Source organism: Balearica regulorum, chromosome 18, assembly GCF_011004875.1.
Source record: "Balearica regulorum gibbericeps isolate bBalReg1 chromosome 18, bBalReg1.pri, whole genome shotgun sequence".
NCBI lineage: Eukaryota > Metazoa > Chordata > Aves > Gruiformes > Gruidae > Balearica > Balearica regulorum.
Genome location: NC_046201.1, coordinates 7320656 through 7343951, shown reverse-complemented (window position 1 = coordinate 7343951; position 23296 = coordinate 7320656). Strand labels below are relative to the sequence as shown.

General features: G+C 51.8%; 2 protein-coding genes across 2 annotated transcripts in view; one reads left to right on the top strand and one right to left on the bottom strand.

Moving 5' to 3' along the window:
• Nucleotides 1–349: 349 nt before the first annotated feature.
• Nucleotides 350–4785, bottom strand: LRRC59 (leucine rich repeat containing 59). Its single transcript, XM_075770384.1, has 7 exons — nt 4489–4785; nt 4064–4123; nt 3383–3541; nt 2959–3063; nt 2303–2375; nt 1675–1848; nt 350–1148 (listed from the first exon to the last, which is right to left on the bottom strand). Exons 1-7 carry the CDS (start codon nt 4591–4593, stop codon nt 904–906), a joined length of 921 nt encoding a protein of 306 aa, XP_075626499.1. The 5' UTR covers nt 4594–4785; the 3' UTR covers nt 350–903.
• A 3342-nt stretch (nt 4786–8127) lies between these two features.
• Nucleotides 8128–23296, top strand: part of ACSF2 (acyl-CoA synthetase family member 2) — a 36420-nt gene continuing 21251 nt past the window's right edge. The window contains exons 1-10 of the mRNA XM_075770796.1: nt 8128–8264; nt 13825–14020; nt 15016–15144; nt 16170–16223; nt 19307–19425; nt 19658–19820; nt 20239–20334; nt 21259–21407; nt 21993–22084; nt 23160–23236. Coding sequence (XP_075626911.1) covers nt 8209–8264; nt 13825–14020; nt 15016–15144; nt 16170–16223; nt 19307–19425; nt 19658–19820; nt 20239–20334; nt 21259–21407; nt 21993–22084; nt 23160–23236 — 1131 coding nt within the window. The 5' untranslated portion in view covers nt 8128–8208. The remainder of the gene's footprint in view (nt 8265–13824; nt 14021–15015; nt 15145–16169; nt 16224–19306; nt 19426–19657; nt 19821–20238; nt 20335–21258; nt 21408–21992; nt 22085–23159; nt 23237–23296) is intronic.

Here is a 23296-nt window from a genome sequence, read left to right as displayed (position 1 = left end):
TGCCTGGGCGCCCGGCGCTGCCACAGTGCCGCCCGGCGCTGCCACAGTGCCACCCGGCGCTGCCACAGTGCCACCCAGTGCTGCCACAGTGCCACCCAGTGCTGCAGCCAGCAACGGGTGGAAAACTCGCCTGTTGTCTGTCCCTGGGTCTCAGGGACACACCAAACCAGCCGGCAGCCTGGCCAGAAGCCCTTCTTAAGCTGTAGCTGCTTTGTTGGCAGTAGCTGGTTGAAATAAATGTAGTTAGAAATCATTGCTGTATGTACTCAGAAATAATTTTGGGCTGTTTCTAGAAGACCTAATTAAAATAAAAACTGTATTAGAAACATAAACATCCAGCTCAGACAAATTGCTGCGAAAACTCTTGTATTGAAAATTTTCAGCTCCTTTCAATAGTACATCAGCTTCTTCGCTCCAACATAGGGATGCACAGCCATCCTACACACCTGTAATTGGTCCTGGAGCAGGCCTTGATGTATTATTCCCATACAGCCATATCACCAATTTTAGCACGGGTAGAAATGAGAGCAAGGAATGGCTATGTATTAAAAACCTTCTACCTCCAGGATAGAGCTATAGGTACCTAGATAACGCATGGGCTGGTTTTTTCCACTCCTATAGACTGGCAGCTTTCTGTATCTCACAATCTAGGTAAAAACCCCTCGGAGGTAAGACGTGTTAACAAGTTTAGGTTAAGGTGGGCAGATAATGGGGGTTACAGGCCAACTGTGAAACATGCACAGCAAAGGTGATCTGAACAATAACTCTGCTCTGTGTGGAGTGGACCAGCAAACCAATGCTGACTGATTAAAAGCAGTTTCATCAGAACACAATTCCATAGGAATTCTGGCTGCGTAGATGGTGGAGGGAGATGCTGACGAAGCAAGTGCCCGTCCAGGACAATCACTGCTGCGAGTTCTGTTGTAGCATATTTTGGAGGGTTTTGTGGTTTTGCAGAGCGGCTACCACATCCTCGTAGAGAGTGTTCACGCTGATGCACAGAGGTTGATGTTGCAGCTCTGTCAGCTTGCAGGCGGCCAAAGTACAGAGGACGCACAGCAGCACGAAGAGCAGGACCCTCAGCACTGACCGCGACCAGGAGTGCTTGTGCCGGGGTGGCTGAGGGGGGCGAGAACTGGAGGCGGGCTCTGTAACGTAAAACATTTACAAGATGGAGAACGTGAGGAATTAATCAAATATCTTTAACAGTCTACACTCAGACACGAGCTGTTCAGGTAAGATACTTTAGCCTGTGCTGCAGTTGTCTTTTGTCATGAACTCTGGTTAATAAATAGATGCATAGGAGCTACCCGTTTAGGATGAAAAATTTCAGATTGCGTTTCGTGGGCAGCAGTGAACAGGGTGTAAGGCACCTCCGTGTTGCGCAAGATCTGGTTTTGCACATATAGCTCAGTACACTTAAGAAATGAGTGGAGGGAAGCTCCCCGCAGGAGCAGCTGAAGAACTTCCCGAATCCAGTCGCTCAGCAGTTCATCGGGAATGCAGATGACAGGGGAAGAGGCAGAGCAGTAGAGCTTATTGAAAGTCTTACAGGTTTCCCCCTGACTCCCACCATCTCCCAGTACCTGGGCTGCATAAAAGCCAATCTGGCAGCATCAAAATGTGATGAAGATGAAATCTGATACAATCCCATCCACAGCGGATACTACTTACTTCGGGTCTGCACGGTTTCTTTTTTAGTTTTCTTTTCCATCTCCTGTTTTGCAGCTTTCTGAGCATCATACTCTCGCCTTCTGCGTTCCTTCTCTTCTGCCTTCTCTCGCTTCCTCAGTTCCCTCTCCTGAGCCTCCTTTGCTCGCTGTTCTGCTTCACGCTTCTTCTCCATTTCTGGGGATTAACAGGAAGTTTTTTTCCTTTTATATAAAGGGTTGTCATTGCCTTCTTCCTTAATACCTGCTTATCTGTTCCCAATTGGAATGAGGAAACAAATCAGATAACTACCCCCTTTTTTAATCTTTTTTTTTTTTTAAATATTACATACCTTGCAATTTGCACTCTCAGAATTAGGCTTCCCTTAAAATAAATCCTGTGCTCTTCTTTCATATTTTCATAGGTAACCTACGGCACATTCCATCTAGAGATCTAAGTATTATTCAGGCAAGAAATCGCACAGTTATCCCTGGCTATCTTTCTCCCTCCGGCCCTTCTACCCTACTGCTCCCAGAGTCCGCAGAATTTTGATAGTTACAAGTATTTGTTAGATTGCAGTCAGTATGTTTGGGCACGTAAGAGATCAAAACCAGTCCTCAGCAGACAGCACGTGAGGGCTTTTTGCGCTTACCTCGTTCTGCTTGGAGCTTCCGTTGCCGTTGTCGATCCTGCTCAGACTGGATAGCTTTCATGTGCTGCAGTACCTTCGAGGTCCAAGAAAACAACCTGAGGGCTCCGCAGGAAGCTTGTTGCACGGTCAGTTCAAACAGAACAGCGGGAGCGTAGCTGAGGACAGTCAGCTGGGGCTGACCGCCAACCCCAACTTACCCCCTATGGGTATGGCTCTGAAGGGCTCACACCTTCCCACGGGAATTTTTGCAGTTAAGAAACAGATCTTTCCGTTAAAAAGCTAATGTGGTGAACTGGGGCTAGCCAATACAGAGGATCACAGAACACTTCTGTGAGGCTATAGTTTACCAGAGCTTCTCCAGAGATTTTTGTACTCAGGACTATAAACCTAGATACAGGTTATTTTGTCTGATTATGCCTCCACTTTCTTGGCAACCAGCATTTAGTCCTCTCTTAACTCTGCTAATGGAAGAGAATCCTACTCAGCCCAGCGTTTGCTCTCTGCAGGCACAGAAGCAGCAAAGTCAGTGCAGTGAACCTGCACCTCCCTGGCTGACGAAACTTCAAACTGCTGCAGCAGCTTGCTAAGCAAATAGAGGAAGAACCACCACTAATAAAGCCAAGAAAGGAAAAAAGGAATAAAAGCAGATTCCTTACCTTGACAGCAGCCTGTTTACACTGCTTCTCATCCAGACAGTCTCCTGCTACTTTAGCCAGGACAGGATCCAGGGGATTGTCCTTCAGATCCAGCCACTTCAGGTTCTGCAGAAAGGAACGATAAAGGGCAAGCTGTAAGAGCGTGGTAGTCTGGCAGTTATTTAAGAGATCCAAAGCAGAAGCAAAGAACTACTTAGTTTTCACGTGAATAACATAGGTATGGAAGACAAGCAGAGAGCTCGAGCAGAGGCATTTTCAATAGATGTGAGATAATTTCCACTGAGCTGTGGTGCAGAGCGAGCTGAATTTTGGAATGGATCATCAGCAGGACGGATGCTTTACCAGAGAAATCAACTTGAGAAGGATCACAAGACCCTGGGCTGCATCCCAAAGCTTTACGTAACTGCCCAGCAAACACTTTTACCTTGAGCTGTGCGAAGCTGACTGGCAGGGTGACTAAACGGTTATTCAGAAGGTCCAGGTGCTGCAGATTGACCAGGCGGCCAAAGTCCAAGGGCAGCTGTTGAAGCCGATTTTTACTCAAGTCCAGTTTCACCAGATGCATCAAACTGCAGAAGTCTGACTAAAACCCAAACAGACAAAACCCAGAAAAAGCTTGTCAGCACCTTTACAAAGGAACCTCAGCGGGGACTGTGTGGAGACAGCCTGCACCTTACATAAGCCACAAATCCTAAACTTACTACAGAACCGTGATGGAGGAAAATCACTCTCCTCCTTTGCCTTGGAAGATGGAGGTGGAAAACAGCGGGGTAGATAAGACAGACTGACAAGGTGATGTCTGGCAATACAACAGAAACAAACCCGAGTCTCCATTGCTGATGAAACTGGTCTGCATTCACGCGGGGATGCTCTGGCAGGCAGGCGCTGCAATCTTCACGCAGTGCAACCCTCTTCTCTCTCCTGCCTCAGCCAAAACCACCCACCGGTCCTGACCCGCCACTGACAGCAGAGTCCCTCACCCCGCCCCAGGATGAGGAGGGTGCCAGTTCCAAACCTCCCGGTGAACCTTTACTGAAGCACTAGTTATCTTTTTCTGAATATTTCCCAGCAGCCTCATCCCCACAAAGACCCTTTAGCACCTTACCGGCAAAGAAATGAGGTTGTTACAGGACAAATCCAATATAGTAGCTTTTGGAAGAGCGGCCTGAAAGAGAAACAGAGCACTAAATCAGCATCGAGGTACCCCCTCGCCCCTCCGACACCTGCTAGTTTTGCTTCAGCCCCTGCAGCTTCCCCCGCCTCTGTCCGTCCATCCCCCCGCGGCTGCCCCCGAGCTCACGGCAGGTCTGGACCGGTTTCGGGGTCCCAAGGCAGTACTTCTCCCGAAACAGATGCGAGCATCGGCGGCTGCTCGGCCAACAGGACACGAAACCCTCCTCTGCTGTTTTGAATACCTGCAGGCCAGCTCCCGAACACCTCCAGCACATCTGGCTCCCCCCGCGCAGCCCCTTCCCAGAGCCGACCCCCGGGGCTGCGGCCCCGTCCCCGCCGGGCGGCCCGGACGCTCACCAGCTCCCGGACCGGCACCTCGTTCAGGTTGCAGAGGCTCAGGTCCAGCTCGTTGCCGTCCAGCTTGTCCTTCAGGCTCGGACCCTTCCCGCCGCCCCGCGACATGGCCGCCGGCACCGCCGGGCTCCTCCGAGACCCGAGAACAGGCGGACGCGGTGCGGGACGGAGCGGCCGGGGGCGCCTGGGCTGGGCTGGGCTGCGCTCGGCTCGGCTCGGCTGGGCTGGGCTGCGCTGCGCTCGGCTCGGCTCGGCTCCGCCACCCACTTCCGCGTCCACGTCCGCGTCCACGTCCGCGCGGGCCCCGCCAGCCGCCGCCGCGAGACCGAGCGCGCCCCCTGCCGGCCCGGAGCGCCCCACCGGCCGAGCCCTGCCCGGGGCACCGGCACCGGCACCGCTTCGGGGCACCCCCCGGCCGCAGGCAGCCTTTGCACCGGGCCCCTCGCCAGGCCGTCGGAAGTTCAGCAGCCGGTCGCTGGCCTCCTGCGTGAAACCGTCCCACGAAGGGAAGGAGATGTCTCAGCCCGGCCCCACGGCCGGTGACTTTCACACCCTGGCGTTTCACCGGTCGCACACGACCCCACGAAAACCCAACCGTTTAACGGCTAATAATCCCAACGCGAACCCAGAAACCGAGTAACCTGTGCCTCGTTTCACAGCAGCAGATACCGCGGGTTCGGCCTCTCTGCAGTCTCCGCAGCCGGAGCGGTGAATTCCCTTTTTGCTGGGCTCTTACGATGAACGTTCCTGCTTGGATCCAGAGGCTCCAGCGCTGCAGGAGCAGAGCGCTCTCCCGTCTCCACCGACCCGCTGTTGAGAAAGTCAGCGACGGGGAAAGGGAGCCTGGGGCAGAGCCAAATTCATATTACCCAGGAATGGGATCCCAGCGAGGACTAACCTTGAATTTCCTGGCCCCTGTGCAAACCGTGATGCACGGGACCTCGCGAAGGTGTTTGAACTACTCCAGCGCGTCCACCTCGTGGGTGCTGGAGTTGGCAGTAGGTCTGTTCCAACACCCAGAGATCTGCGTTAGCTCAGCGCAGAGGTAACCCAGACCGCGGGAGTCTCTGAGCAAAGGCACCCCGAAACAGCAGACAGGGATTTGCCTCATAGAAAGTATAACAAAATCTGCATGGGGTTAACGAGCTCTCGTCCAGGCGATTACAGATGTTTCTTGGAGGTGAGATTGTTCCTCCAAAGGTGAGCTGAAATTACAGAGCCCTCATTTGAGAAGAGCGAGGTGTAGTTGTGCAAGCGCCCCTTCTGTCCCTCAGCTTTTCACACCAAGGTTCAGACGGCGGGGATGGGCCAGGGGACAACCTGCTCCGGGGACGGGTGGGGAGACCTCACGCGTCCGCATCGCCCAGCACGGACGCCAAGGGAGCCGACTGCCCGAGCCCCGCGTCACAGCGAGGTGAGGTGCCGTGCAGCTGGAGAGCCCCTGCTCCCTTCCCTCGTCCTGCTCCTGAGGGTGAAACCCAGAGAGGCTTTGGGGGGGACCTGAGCAAGACCCTCGGCATCTCCGGAGAAGGCCTTTGTCCGTGCGGTGCTGCAGAGGCTGAAACCTGCCCTTCTGGGCTTGGGGTTTACACCAGGCCAAGAGCCGTTTGCCCTTAGCAGAAGGAAACGGGGGTGTGGATCAGTTACAAAACCTACCTGCTTATTTGTGCTTAACTCGAAGGCAGGTTTTTAAAGCTTCATTAGAAAGAAACGATGTCTTAATGGTGTCTGGGGTGTTGCTGGTTCAGCCTGCCTCTGCTTTGACAATCTCAAACGTACCCAAATGTCAAGGTCACATTAACTTCTGCATAATTGTTGGTTTAATACCTAACTGGGATTCACCCTGATCAGAACATGGGAAGATTTATTTTTATTTATTAAGGTGAGGGGTTTTCGGGTCACAGACATTTGGTTTGTTGCTTTGGTTTGGGTTTTTTTTCTCTGTGGTTATACAACACTGAGCGCACTTTGATGCTCCCGCAGTACAGACAAAGATAATTGCTCTGTGCTGTGCTGAAACGGTGAAAGGATAACTTCTAGCCACAGATGTCACACAGCCTTACATCGTCTGTGAAAACGCATAAACTCTCCTAGCTACTGATTTCAGCAAGACCGACATGTAAATAGAGCTCCTGTGCCTGTCTAAAAAGAGTTCAGACCTCCTCGAGACAGACCGTAACACGGGGCACATTTCCACGCGAAGGCTGCAAGAACACGAGCAGGGAGAAGGGAGCAGGAACTGCTGAGGGAAGCGGGAAGAGCACTGTCTAATCCTGATCTCATGATCCTTACTGTGGCCCTGGGGGAGCAGGGGCTGGCCGCGCCAGCCTGGGGCTGCAGACGTTCCCGGAGCCTCTGCAGCCGGCTGGCCCGCCTCACCCCGTGTCCCCTGTGCGGCCGCGGCCGATTCTTCACGTTTCAAAGACAAAAACGTCCCTTCCCCCAACCAAAGAAAACACTGTCACCAACCAAACTCCCTGTGCCTCGTGAGCAAGATGCACATTGGGGAAAATTCTTCCTGCTTCTAAAACCAAGTACCTAACACTGGGGGCCTGGTTGCAGTCAGTATTTCTCTACGCGGCTCTTACGAGCACATTTATGGCTTTGCTGTCCGAGATACACCCATTCTGAGCCAGTATGCGTGCCCTTGTTTGCTGGTGCCATCGCACTGTGTCCAGACACACACACGCTGCGCTCCAGCTTCCACCCGGGCAGAGCTGCAGAACAGCAGCCAGCGATCACCCAGCAGGTCAGTGGCTGAGCCAGAAACAGCCCAGCGCTGCTGGCACCGTTCGAGTAATGCCCATACTGTATTTAAAAGACATAGACTATTTTCTGGGCTCAAATCCGTACCCCAGCCTTTGCACGAGGATCAATTAGCAGGCACCGTCAGTCATTTTACGTGGGGAACAATGCACGTGTCACTTCTTTTCCTTCAGCATCAGTTCTGCTGCAGCGGAGCAGCGCTGCTCCTGTGGCTGGGTGCTCGGCGGAGCTCAGCACCGCAGCGCTCCTTGCCTGGATGCCTGCCCGTGCCTCTGCCCTTAGGTGGGAGGATCTCAGCCTGCCCTGCTCTGGAGTAGCTCTGCAGTTCCTGGCTGGTGTCTCTTCCTACCTTAGCAGGGTACGGGCAGCCCTGGAGTGCCTAAAGCTGTTAGTGAGGTGGTAGCTGTGATAAATCATTAAGTGGATAGGGCTGGAAAACAATTAGCGACTCACAGGCCTCAGGCACCATGCAATCCAGATGGAGAAAAGCAGAGGCAAGTGGCGTCGGGTGTCTTGCACCAAAGCCCATCTCAGCTAGGGTGTGGGGCTTTTTTGGGGTGCACGGAAAGGCCAGGGCTGGGGTGTAGTAGTGGTTGGGGTTAGGCAGAAGAAGGCTGATGGGGCAGTCTGGAAAAAGAGATAATGGGGGGGGGGGGGGATACAGGCACGGAGGTGCGGTGCAGGCACTCGGGAAGGCGGCTGGCAGAGGATGGGGCAGGTGCCCGGGGGTGGGGGTAGGGGTCCCCCGCTCTGCCTGGCCTCAGCCCCCATCCCCGCACGCCCCGCTGCTGCTCGCCCCCGCTCCCCGTCCCGCCGGGCGCTTCCCCCGCAGCCGCGGGCAGCCACAGCCCGCCGAGGCGGGGCGGGAGCGGGGCCGGGCCGGAGGCGGGCCGCGGTGCGCACCGCCCCTGCGTACCGAGCAGCGGGCCGGGCCCCGGGTTCCTGCGGGCCGCGGGCATGGCCACGGCGCGGCTGGCTGCGCTGCTCCTGCGGCGGGGAGCCCCGGCGGGCAGGTAGGGACGGGTCCGGGGTGCGGGGAGAGGGGCTGCGGGGGAAGGGGGCTGTAGGGCAGGGAGTGCGTGGGCATGGACGGCGGGCCGTGGGTGAGAGGGGCTGGAGGAGGAGGGGGCTGCGGGGAGGGGGGCTCTGGGGGCCGGGGGCTGTGGGGCAGCTGCAGAGCGCTGTGTTTGCCCGGCCAGGCGGGTGGCCGCTTGCAGGGAGGGCAGGTTCAGCTGGAGGTTTTACTCTCAGTGCGTGTCGCTGTCCCCTGGCTCCCCTAAAACCCCTCCGAAGTGGCAGAAGGCGGCCGCATCCCCTGCGTCTGCTCCCCCCCCCCCGCCCGGCCCGGGAGGGGACGAGGAGCCGGGCCAGCCCCACACGGCGTGCGGAGGGACGCGGCCGTGGGCCCAGGGCCCAGCTTCGTGCAGCAGCTCCGTCCTGACCGCAGTAACGTGACATGTGTCAAACGGCTTCTGTGTCCTCCTTCGGCGCTCTGAGTTACGGGCTTGGTCAGGCAGTGTCCCCCTGCGGCCCCAGGGACCCCTGGGTGGGCAGCGGGGGGGGGGCACTGGGGTGCCAGCAGGGCACCGAGGAGCTCTGGGGGCCGGGGACGTCGGGCCAGTTCTTTGCCTTTTGTTTAACGCTGCCTCTTGGAGCAAGTTCGTGGGAAAGGAAGGCAACTGGCTTTGGGAAAGGCTTTGAAGTATTAGCTGATATTCAGAGCCTAACACTCACCGGGAGGTATGACTTCCAGGGAGCAATTCCCCAGGAACCGTGGGGAGCAGCCCTTGTTTTTCCACACGAGGGGTCTGGGTGGTTCGTTTGTTGTTTTTTTTCAGCTGGGTTGTGATTAGGAGCGAGGTGACTGAAGCCTGTGCTGGAGCCAAGATTGCCATTTTGGAATCGGTTCTTAAGAAACGGGATCAGAAGGGAAGCATGACAGAGTTCACTGCAGGTTGGACTCCAGCCCAGAAGTGAAACTGAGGGGCAGGAATACAAAGTGTTTGGAGAAAAACACAGCGTATTTAGAGGAGTAAACTCTTTCTAGTAAAGCTATTACAAAGTTTATTAAGTACCACTCCTAGCGTTAAGCGGTATTTATCCTGGCAGAAAGCGCAGCGGGGAGAGAGATGCAGTGGAAAATGTAACCAAGAGGTCTGCTGCAGTAGGAGTCTGAAAGCTGTGGGAACTTGATCCTTCCTCAAACCAACCAAACAGACAAAAAAAGAGAACCCTTAGGTAACAGCATTGTTTTGAAGAGTAAAGAAGACTTAAGGTTAGAGCAGAGTTAACTTTCACTACCCTTTTATTGCAGCTGTGTTATGTAAAAGACCCAAAAGCTCTTGCTTTTGTGGGGAGAAGCTCCTGGTAGACGAAGGAGCTGCCTGGGGAGTCCGTGAACCTCTTGGAGTACGAACTCTGCAGTCGGGAGGGCTCCCAAGCCCCGGGAGGGCAGAGCCTTTCATCCACGTGCGCAGGGGATGGCACCGCAGGTCGGGTCAATGTCCTTCACGGCCGCAAAGCAGCAGCTTGCGTGTGGGTCGTCGTAGGGGACAGGATGTGACGCTGATGCCTCTGCCTCGTCTTCGTCTCTTCTGATAAGTTCTGTAGAGACTGGTGAAGAGAAAAAGGTGAAAAATGAAGCTGGTTATCTTGTATCAACAACTGTAAAATGTTAGTTGGGGCTATTTAGAGATAAACACACAGAGCTCCTAGGATTAGTTGAGAGTGCTTGCTTCAGCCTGACTGTTTCTGCTTGCCGCCATCGGGCAGGAGTGCTTTCTGGGTCTGCCAGCGTTCGGCTGCTTGCCTGCCTTTCGCACGAGACGGGAGGGGGACGCGTTTTCCCTGGGTCTCTGATGTTTCTCCGTTCAGTTGTGCCGCTGAACTCCCCGGTTACGGAGTTTTGCGAGAGCGGCCGAGTGTCGAGGCTGGCTTGTTTGCAGGCACCGCGGGCAGTCTTGCTGCTGGAATGTGTTGCCAACGGAAGGCACGTGCTCTCCACAAGTGGTGTTTAACAGTCTCTGCTGAGACCCAAGAGCAAGCAGGGTTTTAGTTGCTCTCCTCCGGCTGAGGCAGGGAAGTAAGAGCTGCTGTAATATCAGACCATCGGATCGTTGGTCTTGTTTTACCTCCAGCAGTACCAGATGCTTCATAGGAAGACGTGGAGAGTGAATTACTTGTTTTCTGTAACAAAGATGAACAAAAAGATTATTTCTAAATCCTTTGGACCCTTTCTTTGTAGAGGTCTCTCGATACATTTTTCAGATCAGATATATACGCTTGCTGGTGGCTATAGGCAGGAGAGACCGACCCGGCGTTATTTCCTGATAACGAATGTATCTTGTATCTGCCTTGTTCCTTTGGTTCCTGACCCCCAGTGCTTCCAAGAGCCTGCTGTGTTTTAATCCCACATCTTTCCCTGCCGCCATGGCCAGGAGATAAGTGATACAGAAATGCTGAAGCGCATGTGAACGTCAGTCCAGAATTCAGGGAGCTCAAAGTAGATGACAGCTGTGAATTTTGCTTTCCTTAATGTATTTGAAGAACCCACGTGAGCAAGCGCTTAGAGAGGAATTAGTGACTCTGGGTTATGAGCATGAGATATCTTAGGCCCTGATTTTTAAAGCTGCTGATGCTTTGATTTGAAAATGTGACTGCTTGGGACCTTTGAGAGCAAGCTCTGTGTGCTTCCACACTGTGAGGGGAACCAGCAGTGTTTTGCAGTGTAGGGCTTTATCAAGACACCTTTTACTGCTCTTTGATGCTCTTTCATCCCCGTGTTTGGGGATGGAGAGGAACCTGTAGCCTTGAAGACTGGAGGTGGAACTGTCGTTTGGCTCTGGCTTTGCACCTTCTTGCATTTAGTGTGAAAGTCTGGTTCCTGCGAGAAACCCTTTGGCTCTTCAGTTCTGGAGAAAATTGAGAGTAAGACCAGAAAGCTTGGTCTGCCGCGGGCTTTGCCAAGACATGAGAGTGTAAAATATCACCCTTTTCCTTAGCGATGCAGGGTTGTGCAAGTACCTCTTGAAGGCTGACTGCAGAGAGTGGGAGACTGTTTCAGCTGGACGTTTTGGATTTTGATAGAAAATTTAGACTGTGAGAAAATTCAAATAATTTTTCCTCCCCTCTCCAGTCTCCTTTCGTGGTGAAATATTGTGGTTTTGTTGTTTTGTGTTTTTTTTTAGTCACGGAGTAGAAGAATGTGTTAGACCAAATTTCTTACCAATTAGTTCCTTGAGTGATATCCCCAGAAGAACTCTGCAGTCCATGAAAGGCTTCTGTTTCCTTGCTCCCGCTCCAGCCCAGCGCCAACCCCTGAGATGGTGCTCAGGAAAAAATGCTCTTGTACAACCAGCTCAGCGGCTGCTCTTTGGCTGCTCCAGCCCTTCTCGGGCTGCGGGAACGAGCAGGGACCTGTCTCTGTGGCAGTGAAACATGGGGTGTTTAGGGACCCGCTCTGCTGAAACAGGAGGAGACTTGTCTCCATTAAACGTTTTTGCAAGTGCTTTCCTCATCTGCCCGCGTGGGCGGCTGGAGCTGCTTATCTGAGACCACCCTACGGTGATGGGACAGCGGCTTCTCTGGTCACCATTTCAAAAAGCAGTGGCTGCAGTGGCTTTTCTGCTTTCCCAGGAGCATTGGTCCTTCCCTTGGGTTAGGGAGAGCTTTTTCAACCTTTATTTTATATAACCTATATTTATAAAGGCTTTTGTTCTGCAGAGCTTGCTTTCATCTCCTTAGTTTATCTACATGCCTTGCTCAGGAGCTTTCAAACAAGAGAAGATAGTTCAGGTTAGGACTTCTCCTCCTCCTCCTTGGGCAGCCCTTGCAGCCTTGGTGTAAGTTACCCAAGAGCAGAGCCAGGAGAGACATCAGGATAGTCAGTGGGAGTTGCAGAAGAGCAGTGAGGCCATTTGCTCAGCTCTTGGAGCAAAAATCCTCTGGAAGATTAAGATCTTGTTTTGTACTTATCTCAAGGTTGAACTCCACCCCTTGGTGGAAGTAACTTCATGCTAGGAGCTTTCTCGTGGGCAGGAAAACAAATCTTTTATGGAAAATAGCGCAGAGTCTTTGCAGGATATTGATCCCGTAATGAATGGGGAAAATCGGAGTTCAGGCTGATCTGTTTGTCCCCTCTAGGGCAGGGAACCCCCCGTTATACACCGAATCTGCAAACACCGGGCATTGCCTCTGAGCGTCGCTTCACCCTGTCCTTCCTGCTCGTCTCCTAAGGCAGGACTGGAGGAGCTGAGAGCACAGAGGGAGGCAGGGAAGAAGTGAGGAGGGACATAGAAAGTGGGGGGCTGTCCGGGGAGGAGGGCAGTGTGGTGGGGGGTGGCGGCTGGGGCAGAGAGGTGCTCGGAGGACGTGAGGGAGAGAAACCGGGGCAAGAACTGCAGCGCCTGGATGGTTGGGAGCTGTGGTTGGAGGAGAGGTCGCTGCTTTTCCACTGGTGATCAGAACTCAGTGAAAGCCTTAACAATTTAAAAATGCTTTTCCCTACCGCCCTGCCCGCGTCTTCTGGCTGCCTTTCCTAACTGTGTTCCCTCTCCCGCTTGGCCTCCGACGCAATACCTCCGTGCTCCTCTCAAGGACCCAGTCGTGCCGTTGGTGCCCCGGCGTTGTTCTGCTGAAACACCTCCCTGCTCCCCTCCTGTCCCACGTTTGCGTGGTGTAGTCTCCTCCACCCCGTCAGCCTGCTGTATTATTGCCCTGCCCTTCTCTTCTCGTCTCACCGGTAGCTTCTCCTTTTACTGATGTTGCCCTCAGTACCGTAAACTCTTTGCGGTCTAGCTGGCAGATGGTGAAGCGTGTACAGCCCGCTGGCTGCTGTGTACACAGACCGGTACTTTGCAAATGTCTCTCGGTTACAACACAACTTCTCTGAACTCTTCTAAACAGTTTTTATTGCGCAAGATTAGACCGTCCTCTGCAGATCTTTTTGGAGACAGAGAAAATGACAAATTGATGTTAACCGTAACCTACTCTTTCTTGGTTGTCTGCTCTTGCCAGCAGAGAGAAGCCATTTGGGGAATTTCCCTACAAACTGTTTTAATTGTGTTCCTTCCAAGTTATTTGCACTTTGTAGTGTCACAGAAAGACCAAACCCGGTTGCCATCTTTCAGCAAAGTCCATCATCTCTCTAGATATCCCGAAATGTCCGAGGTGGCTTTCACCCCCGGTGAATGACTGTAGGACCAGGCTGTGCCCGGTCCCGCAGGGCTGGTGCAGGCTCCTTCCCCATCACTGAGCAGGGTCCAGGTTTCCAGCGGAGGCTCTGCCTGTGCTGCCTGCCGGTGTGGGCAGGGCCAGGGGGGTGCACTGGGGTTACCGAGGCTATCTGCCCGCTCCGTCCCCCGTCCCCCCCCCCGCCCCCGGCTGCAGCATGTGCTTTCCAAGTGCTTTTGGAGGTCTTCCTGATCTTGACCCACTGAACTGGCTGCCCGTGGTCCCCTCTGGTGTGGGGACGTGCATCGAGTACTCGGTAGTGTCGGCAGGTTGGTAATCCTTCCAGGTGGGGAGAATTGTATTGATGTATTAAAAATAGACTCTTCTCCTTTTCTTTCGCAGCGCCCTGCACACAGGGGTGCCCTCTGCGTCCCACAGGCTGACCAACAGCTACGTCCAGGGGACCTTAGACATTCCCCTTCTCACCAAAACCATGGGCCAGTGCCTGGATGAGACCGCCGAGAGGTTTCCCGACCGTGACGCCTTGGTCTTCTGCCGAGACGGGGTTCGGAAGACGTTCGCTCAGTTCAAGGAGGAGGTGAGTGCCTGGCTCGTCCCTGGCAGAGCCCAGGCAGGAGGGTAATGGCAGCAGCAGGCGTGATGGAGAAACGGAAAGCGATTTCATCGCTCAGCTCAGGAGTGGAGTTAGTCTTACGCAGATCTTCATCCTGGCCCTGAGCAGCACCGATGGGTGTGTGCTGCCTTTGTCCTCCTTAGAGTCTCGAGATCAAAGGGAGACGGCAGCGTATGTAAAATTCTTGCTGAATATCCCAGAATGAACTTTCATACTTAACACATCAGATAGGGGAGATGATTTTATGGGCGGAGTTACAGTGGTTTTCTCCACTGGAGCAGGCTCCACCTCTTGTATTAGTCACTGTGCTCTGACTGTCAGAGGTCCTGACTGTGTAGGGGTTTCTAGTCCAAGCACAAAAGCAACTGAGCAAGGTCAAGGACTTGGTCTCAATATAATCCACAACAACGGGTGTATCTACGCGCGTGTAGGTACGCGTGCATATTACATACAAATATATGCTTGTATGTATTCTGAATGGAGGGGCAGTGTGTCAAGGCTAACTACGTGGAAAGTTTCTACTAAATGTGTGATAAGATCTTGGATAGGAACAACTGGGTTTTTTAGATTTACTAGTGTCTTGTTTACACCCATTCAGATAAATAAGATTAGCTGTGCTCACCCTGGTTTTAAAAAGTAGGCTGTAATTCAGAGAATAGCTATTCCTCAAATTCATATCTCCTACAAGGTAGATTTCATAAACTCATCTGAGAACAGAACTATACAAACTTTATGAATACCTCAGAACGTTTATACATATGTCTGCACACCTGAAACACGCTGTGCCGCAGAGGTACTTTCTGCGGGATGTGCAGCATTCCGTTCAATTCATTCTGTACGTTCTGCTCAATTTCAGTTGCAAAGACGATGCTTTTTCCCCAGAAAACCGGTGTGTGGAGACAAACATCCCCTGCTCCATCCTGTGTGTGATCCCCAAGCTCTTGTCTTGTATTTTACAGGTGGACCAGGCAGCAGCTGGGCTTCTGGCTCTTGGCCTGAAGAAGGGAGACCGGCTGGGAATGTGGGGTCCCAATAAATACGAGTGGGTTCTGATGCAGTTTGCAACTGCCCAGGCAGGAATCATCCTGGTAAGGAGTTTGCTGCGTTTGGGTTTTTAACAGTCCGTTGGGAAAGGAAATGGAGGCAAAGAAGCAATAGGAGATACTGGAGAGTAGAGTTTGTTGTGTGACTCTTCTCTGTGCTCTTGCCCAGCATGTTGGCTGTCACTGAAGCCACCATCTAAACCAGATACGCTGTGTCCTCGTCCCCCGCTGTGTAGGAGAGCAGAGCGCAGAGCTCAGAGGAAGAAGCGGCAAGAAACGGACTGCCGTGACCTAGCGGGCAGCAGCCGATGAGAGGTGGAGACATGCTTTTGCCTGCACACCATTTTTGTGTGGCGTGCTGCTGTCCTAAACAGTTACCAGTTATTTAGATCCCTCCTAAACGTGACCTGTATTGCTTCATGGTGCAACTGCTCACTTCAAAATCTAGTCCAAGCTGCATATCCCCAAAAGACAGTTTTCATTTGAGAGTATGACCTGGCACATTTCCCAAAATGTGTCTTATTTAGACAGTGCACTGTGGTAAGGACTGCAGCGGACCTTCTGGTCCTTTTTCTTCATCGTGGTTCATCCCAGTGTCTGCTAAGAGACAGTAACGGGGTGGATGAGCATGGCTCAGTATGAACCTGATGGTGAACTTGACTCCAGTGGCCAATACTTCTTCTGTGGAGAGTTGGACAGGAGAAAGCTGGTATTTTCACAGTTGTCTGTTAAGAAACCTGACCTGATCTTGAATTTTGAGTCTTTGGTTCAGTGGATTGAATGTCTGTCTGGGAGATGGATCTGGTTTCTGTTCCTGAATCTCTGTGGTGACTACCTGACCTCACATAAATGTCTTCTCTTTTTTGATTGTTTTCTTTTGTGCAAACACAGGATTCAGCTAATTTTTCTGGTGAATGTGAAATCCCCGTGGTGGTGAGCTCCTCAGTTGGAGGAGGGGCTTTGAGTGTGGCTTGGCCCTGGGAGAACTTTTCTGCTGAAATATGTGTTAGGGGAGAGGGTGTTCAAGGCAAGGGTAACTCTGATCAACCTTCTTGTTTCTCCCCCTTCAGGTATCTGTGAATCCAGCCTACCAGGCCCTTGAGCTGGAGTTTGTCATCAGGAAGGTTTGTATGGCACTCGCTGGTAATGCTGATTGATTCCTTGTGAGGACTCGTGCAAGCAGCCGTCTGGTGGAGGGGTGGGGGGAGGACAGTACGGATAAGCTGCTGGTTAAGCACTGGAGTGTATTAGGGAGAGCTGGCCAGAGAGCAGGGCTGGTGGTGGCCGTGTAGAGGGACCACCACCACGCAGTGACCAGCTGAAGTGGTCACGTTTCTTGCTGTTCCCTGTGGCTGCCACCCTGTCTGTTTGATGGAGACTTCTGCATCCTTCTCATCCCTCTCTAACAACCATGTGCTGCCAATATTACACCAATAACAACCGTACCTGCCAGCAACCGTTCACTAGGGAGTGAGGAGAACAAGGCGAGGCTAAATACCTGACCCAAGGACTACCCGAGAAGCTGGCAGCCAGGACAGCAGAGACTGTATGGACTAACAGAGCGTGGCGGCAATCTCGAGAGGCAGCATCTGTCTGAAATCGGTTCTGACTTTCCCACCCTCATGCTCCAGCCTGCCTGGGAGGGAGAGAACCATGTGGCTGCCCTCCCCGGCTCGGTGCCATCCTGCCTGCCTCCTGCTCGGGGCAAAAATCACCATCTGGGATTTTAACCTTGAAAGGGGGAAGGCTCAGAAAGGACCAGCCTACTTGGTAGCTTCGTTTCTCTTTCCCAGATCTGTCCTAGGCCTTGCTTGCCTTGGGTTTAACCTGGTTTAAGTCCAAGGTATTACCACTGCTTGATGTCTTTCTGCTGTCTGATCCTTGCTGCCTCAGCTCCCCTCATGTATCTGCCTGGGTTTGAGTTTGCAATGTGCAGAGCACTGATCAATTTAAACTGCTTTGGCTCCTTAGCTCCAGTAACAAGGAATTCAGATTATTAAACATTCGATAGCTAAAAATTAATCCTAGGATTAAGAAGCTAACTTGCTCATCTCTGGTTTGTTCAGCTTTAAATCAAAGGCTGATAGCAGAAAAGAGGGAACCACTTCTGGGTCTTCCCAGCACCATCCAAGTTCTCGCTTTACCTAGAAGGTGGATGGTTTCTGGCAGTGAAGGGAGACTTTTCTCTTGCATCAGTAGCTCTGTAATTCAGTTGCTGGGCTGCAATTTGAGTTCCCATTTCATCTTTCATTTAATCCTCTTACGGTAGCTGTTTTCATGTGTCAAGATCGAACACAGTGCTGCAGTGAAGCACGTCTCTTCCGGTGTGGATGTCCTCCTGCTTCTCTCACCAGGTGGAAAGGTGCATGTCGGTACTTTCCTTTTCCCCCAGTGAGACCTGGCTTTTGTTTTCCTTTCCATCTCTGTGTGTCAGACTCTGCTCTGATGTTCTTCTCCAGTGTAAATCTGGAGTGTTGATGGGGTAAGAGCAGAAATGTGCTTCAGCTCCATTGGGCATTACTCCTGTCTCACCTTCCCAGGTTTTCTAGCTTTGCCGTGTACCTTTGGCACTGGGATCTCTGGCGTCCCTCACCTTCCTAATTATTTGTTTGTGTTTGTTTATTTGCACAACAAAGCCCCTGAAGACTTTTGACCTTTGCCTGTTGGATCCTGTCAGCCTGTGCAGTCCCTTCCTTGCTCCATCAGGTTCCCTCCCTGTGCTGTATGCACTAATACGTGCTGAATAACCATTCTTCTGATTCCTGCCGTTTTTCCAGGGCTTTGTAAAAACAAACTGGTGTCGGCTTTCATACGACAGGTCCTTTTGAAGATGGATCTGCTGCCATGCAGGTTGAGACCAAGTAGGAGGTGCCCAACTGGAGACCCCTATCTCCTACAGCATCTGCCCTGCAAGCTCCTCTCCTCCCATAGCGTCTCTTTTGCAAAGCTGGTTCAACCAGGAGAGTAGTTTGAAGGAACTAATAGTAAAAAGCTACAGATGCCCAAAACATCCCAGAACAGACTCAGTCCCCTGGGCTCTGGGCAGTCTGTTCCAGAAAATAGAGCAAATATTTGTCTTCCCTTCTGACAAACCCCAGAGGGTACTTAGAGATAATTTATTGGCACAGCCTTGGTCTCCTTATTTCACGGACCTTGGGAAAATAATGAAAACAGCTGAGCAAATCATTTATGTAAATAGTTTATTTGACAAGAATGCATTTTTTTGGAATATGAAAGTGGTTTGCAAATCTGGGTCAAATACAGCAGATCTCCTCTGCTGAAAAAAACAGAAATTCTTGGAGTAATTAAAGTGCACTGCTTCAGGATTATGTAAATGTTGAAAGAAAAATGTTTTAATTTTCAAAGTAGCTAGTGCTTTAAAAAGAGGTGGAAAAATCTTAGGAAACACAGCACCTTAAAAAAAAAAACCCACAAGAAAACCTTGGCTTGACCTGAGAGGCAGTCTTTAGGTTTCCTTGTTTTTCCAAAGTTCCTAAAGCATTCTCATTTCAGATACAATAAATTGATTTTTTTTTTTTCTTTCCCTCCTCCCCCCGCCACACACATTTTGGCACTGAGCTTTTTGTTAGTATTGGGACTCCTAATCTGAAAAATCAGTTGTTTGCTTAGTGCTTGCACGGGGACTGCAGATCCTGGGAGGAGAGGGAACCTCTGGCTGCAGCTCTGCTCTCTTGCCCAGCAAAAAGCAACCAGCCCGTCCCGAACCGAACGTCGAGGAGGAGCAGAGCGCCGGCTGCACGCACGGATCAGGGCTCGGCGTGCCGGGCGTGCAGTAAGAGCACCCTGCCCTGCGCTTGCGGGGTTTTATGAGCGCGCAGCTGTAAGGGCTCAGTTTGCGCTTGTCCTGGATGAATCTGCCTGCTGGAGGCACGTCCCCAGCCCTGGGAGCGTGGCTGCTGTGCCCTCGCTGTGCCGGACCTGTGTCGTGCTCCCCTGCGAATCTTTAAATTGCTGCACGCCGTGGCTCTCACTCGGAAGAGTTAAAAATCTCCCAGTCTCCTCTGGAGATGGTGTCATGTGCTTATAGAAACAAGCCAGGGAGAAAATCCCGGTGGGGTGTTAATGGCTAACGCTTGCTGTGTGAGGTCGCAGGGCTGCGCACGTTCCTGTGACGGCGGTGACTGCTCTTTGTCGTGTCCTGAACGTCAACCCGACGTGACTCATGGGTTTCTGTCTCCCTTCGCAGGTTGGCTGTAAGGCACTGGTGTTTCCCACTCAATTTAAAACACAGAAATACTATGACATTCTAAAGCAGTCGTGTCCTGAGCTAGAAAAATCCACTCCAGGAGGAATAAAGAGCAAGAGGTGAGTTATGAACATCTTTGTTAGGGGTCTTTGCACTGACCTCACAGCTGTGTCCTGCCCTGTGTCCTCTCAGCTGCACCACGCAGGCTCTAGCAGAAGAAGGACTCGCACAGGGTCTCATCCGAAGGGAACGGGTTAGGCTGTCCTGGGGGTTTGCCCTGACCACCGTACACCTATCCAGGCAGTTTTCTCCTTGCTCCGTTATTGTCGATGGCATTTTTCTTTCTACCAGGCTGCCTGACTTGTCCGTTGTCATCACCGTGGACTCCAAGCTGCCCGGCACCTTCCACATGGATGAAGTGATGCAGGCTGGGGACAGCAGCCATATGAAGCAGTTAAGAGCCGTGCAGCAGACCCTGTCCTGCAATGAGCCCATCAACATCCAGTTTACTTCAGTAGGTGCTTCTGCCTGCTCCGCGCCTTGTGGGTTCCTCGCTGGGGACACGGGGAAAGATGTGTGCGATGCCGAGCGTCCCGTTTCCTTCGCCTTCTGCCCTCTGAGACCGAGCTCTGGTTCCACCTCCTCCTGTGGGATGGAGGAAGCGTTCTAGCATTTCCCTTTACTTCTTCCATTCCTGCTGCTCAACCCTTTCTCAAGGGCTGGTGGAGATGAGAGGGTGTCGTGGGAATTCTGTCCAACTGAAGTTGGATTATTCTTTTGGGTGTGGTTTGGGATTAAAATGCTGTTGAAGAAGAAAATAAAGTCTCCCAGGTCTGAAGGGACAATGGAGTGCTGGGAAACCGCCCCAGAGAGCGCACGTAGCTCACCCTTGGAAAAGGCGGCATGGTTGCATTATGCCCTCCGTCTTTCAGGGGACGACGGGAAGCCCCAAAGGAGCCACGCTCTCCCACAGGAACATTGTGAATAATGCCAATCTGATCGGTCTGAGGCTGGGGATCACAGAGCAGGTGGGTCTCGGTGGGAACAGAGTTTGGGGGGTCTCCACTGCCGCAGAGAGACCGCACGTGCGGAGAGCGTCGGTGCCCGCTCCGCAGAAGGGCGGGATGGTTTGCTACAAATGACGTTGAGGGGTACTCATGCATGTCATTCTTCATTTCACTGATGTTTCATTTTAGTGTCATGTGAAGGTTTTTTTCTTCTCCTTTTTGTGGGGGAAAAATTGTGAAATTGATCACTTTTCATTCTGGTGAACACTCATTTCAAATAATTACAAGAATCTTAGCTGTTAGATGTTAGATGTTAGCTTTGAGTTCTGTTGAATGAGGTTTTAATTTATTTTACGTGACTCGGTTTCATGCCATGTATACAGTCTCATTACTCTTATCAGGATCTGACCTTTCTATTTGTAGTTCCTTTTAAAAATTGTTAAAAGTAAATATTTTCTTTTGAAGTTCTGAAGTAGTTATTTCTAACACAACAGCTTTGATCCAGAAAAAAAAAAAAAGATGAGTTGTTTCAATCAGTCTTCAGATCCTTTGGTGTTTTTAAAAACCAAACAAAATTAATAGCATGTGTCAAGGCCTGCATATTTCATGCCTGTCATAGCACTACCGCTCTTCTCTTCCGGCATATCACAAAATGATGTGTAAGCAATACCAGACCAAGAAGTCCAGCAAAGAGAAGACATTGCAAAATTGCAGAATGAAATTTTGACATTAAAAACTTCCCAAAAGTGATTTTTATTAAAGACAGGAAGCATCAGCGTCGTGTTTCCACCTGACGGGAATACAGATGAACGTCAAATTTCCAGCAAGTTTTCAGTGAATCAGGGAAAACTTCTCTGCTCAGGTCTTTGCTCTTCAGCAGTGAGGCGGGCTGGTCACGGACTGGAAGATCTCCTCTCCTCACTGTTGTCTTTGGCTTGACCCCAGGACTACCGCGTTGGCCTCCCCGCCCCCCTCTACCACTGCCTGGCGTCGGTAGGAGGCTGCATGGTGATGGCTGTGCACGGGTCCTCCTGCGTCTTCTCATCGCCGAGCTTCGAGGGGAAGGCTGCTCTGGAGGCAGTGTCTCAAGAGAAGTGAGAGTCTGTTTGTGTCTTGCTGCAGAGGAGCTCGTTGCCTCGTGGCGGTGCTTCTCCTTGTCTCACCTGCCGGGCCATTGCTCGCGCTCCTCCTTCCCGCGACGGGAGAGGCAGGTTTGCTGGTCCGCACGCTTGCACAGGCACTTCAGGAGCCTAAATCCTGCCTTTTCAGCTGCGCTTAGGAGTTTGTCACGCTGCTTTTTTCCCCGAAAATGAGGGATTCTTCAGGTCACTGTAGGGCTTTAGCTGGCAAGCGTAGCGGTGGCTTGGTGTGCCGTGGCCGGTGTGTTTTTACACTTAACCCCCTGCACTCCTCCTCCACGTCCAGCTCTTGCGTTTCCAGCTTGTTCTTCATGGGTAGCTGTCAGACAAAAGACTAATCGTTGTGTATGCATAATACACACGTATATGGATATTTATTTATATTTTTATACGTACATACGTATACGTGCACGGATGAAGAGCGCATCTGCTGTGCCTGCCTCCGTGCTGCCGCCGCCCCACGTGCGATGGGACGGGACGTGGTGCTGAGCTGGGGCTGCGCCTGGTTCCAGCTTTGCCTTTTCTCTCCCCTTCCTGAAGATGCTCCTTCCTACACGGCACGCCAACCATGTTTATAGACATGCTCTCCCAGCCGGACTTTGACTCCTACGACCTGTCATCTCTCCGGGGAGGTAAGTCTGACATCTCAAATGGAAAAATCCCGAGAAACTGGATATTACTGGCTCCCTGCTGGGAGGCTGTATTGAGCTTTGTGAGCAAATCACTCTTCTGGAGGGAAGTTTTGTTGCACGAGCCTTGTGTTTCACTGCTACGTTTCCTTTCCTTGGGGTTTCCTTCAAGAATTGCACGTTTTTAATATTTCTTTCATCTTAAAGCAGATTGGGGAATGACCTTTCTGTTCTATCGGGTACAGTAGGGAGGTGATTTTGCTCAACTCTGGTCTCACCAGCCACCACCGTGTGGCAGCAGATGCTTTGTGTGCTTTAGGCTGGTGCAGTCCCTGAAGCAGAGCTGTGCTGGGATTGCGTCTGGCCTGAAGTTTCCTGTCTGGTTTTTGAAGTCACTCATCTGAGTACTGGAGAGGGTGTGATAACGCGTGCTGGAGCTTTCTTGTCGCGGACAGCCTTGGCAATAGCTGAGCTGAAACGGGGAGACCGCCAGCCCCTTTGAGGCGATGGCAGCACGGAGAGATGATGGTGCTGGAGCATAAAGAAACATTTAAGCAGATTACCTAATCATTTCTGATATGTGAAAAATCATCCCGTCTCTTCTTGTTCCCCAGCAAAGCCTATATATTACCCCGCTCTTTTGCTCTGTCATCCTGGGATGGAACAGGTGAAGATGTGATCTGCCCTCTCCCAAAAGGGCCGGTTTGTGCAAGGCAGGGGAAGGGCTTTTGGTTCTATGGGAGTGTTTGTCCTGCTAAAAATCTGTGCCTTTTTCTGCTCTCAATCTTTCCTTTTTGGGTACTGCAGCTTGGACTCAGTTTCTGCTATAGAGTTTATTTTCCTAACTAGTGAACTCTGCCAACTCTTAATTCATTCAGGCAAACTGGCCTTGCTGCAGCCTTTGCTTCCAGAATAACTAGGACCTGTATCCATAAAAATAGAAAGGATTTTGACAGGAACCGGTGTATCCCAAAGGTCTTGCCAGCGTTTAAATCTGGGAGTGCAGAACCTTCTGAGGGACCACTCCTGGGACTAAATAAGTGATTTCCAAGATGGTCATCTTTTCCTCTTCTTCCAGGAGTCATTGCAGGTTCTCCTGTTCCCCCTGAGATTATGAAGATGATTATCACCAAGATGCACATGCCAGAGGTTGTGGTAAGTCACGGTTGCTGTAACTAGAGCTACGAGTGCTCTTTGTCGTGGTGAGACCCTGAG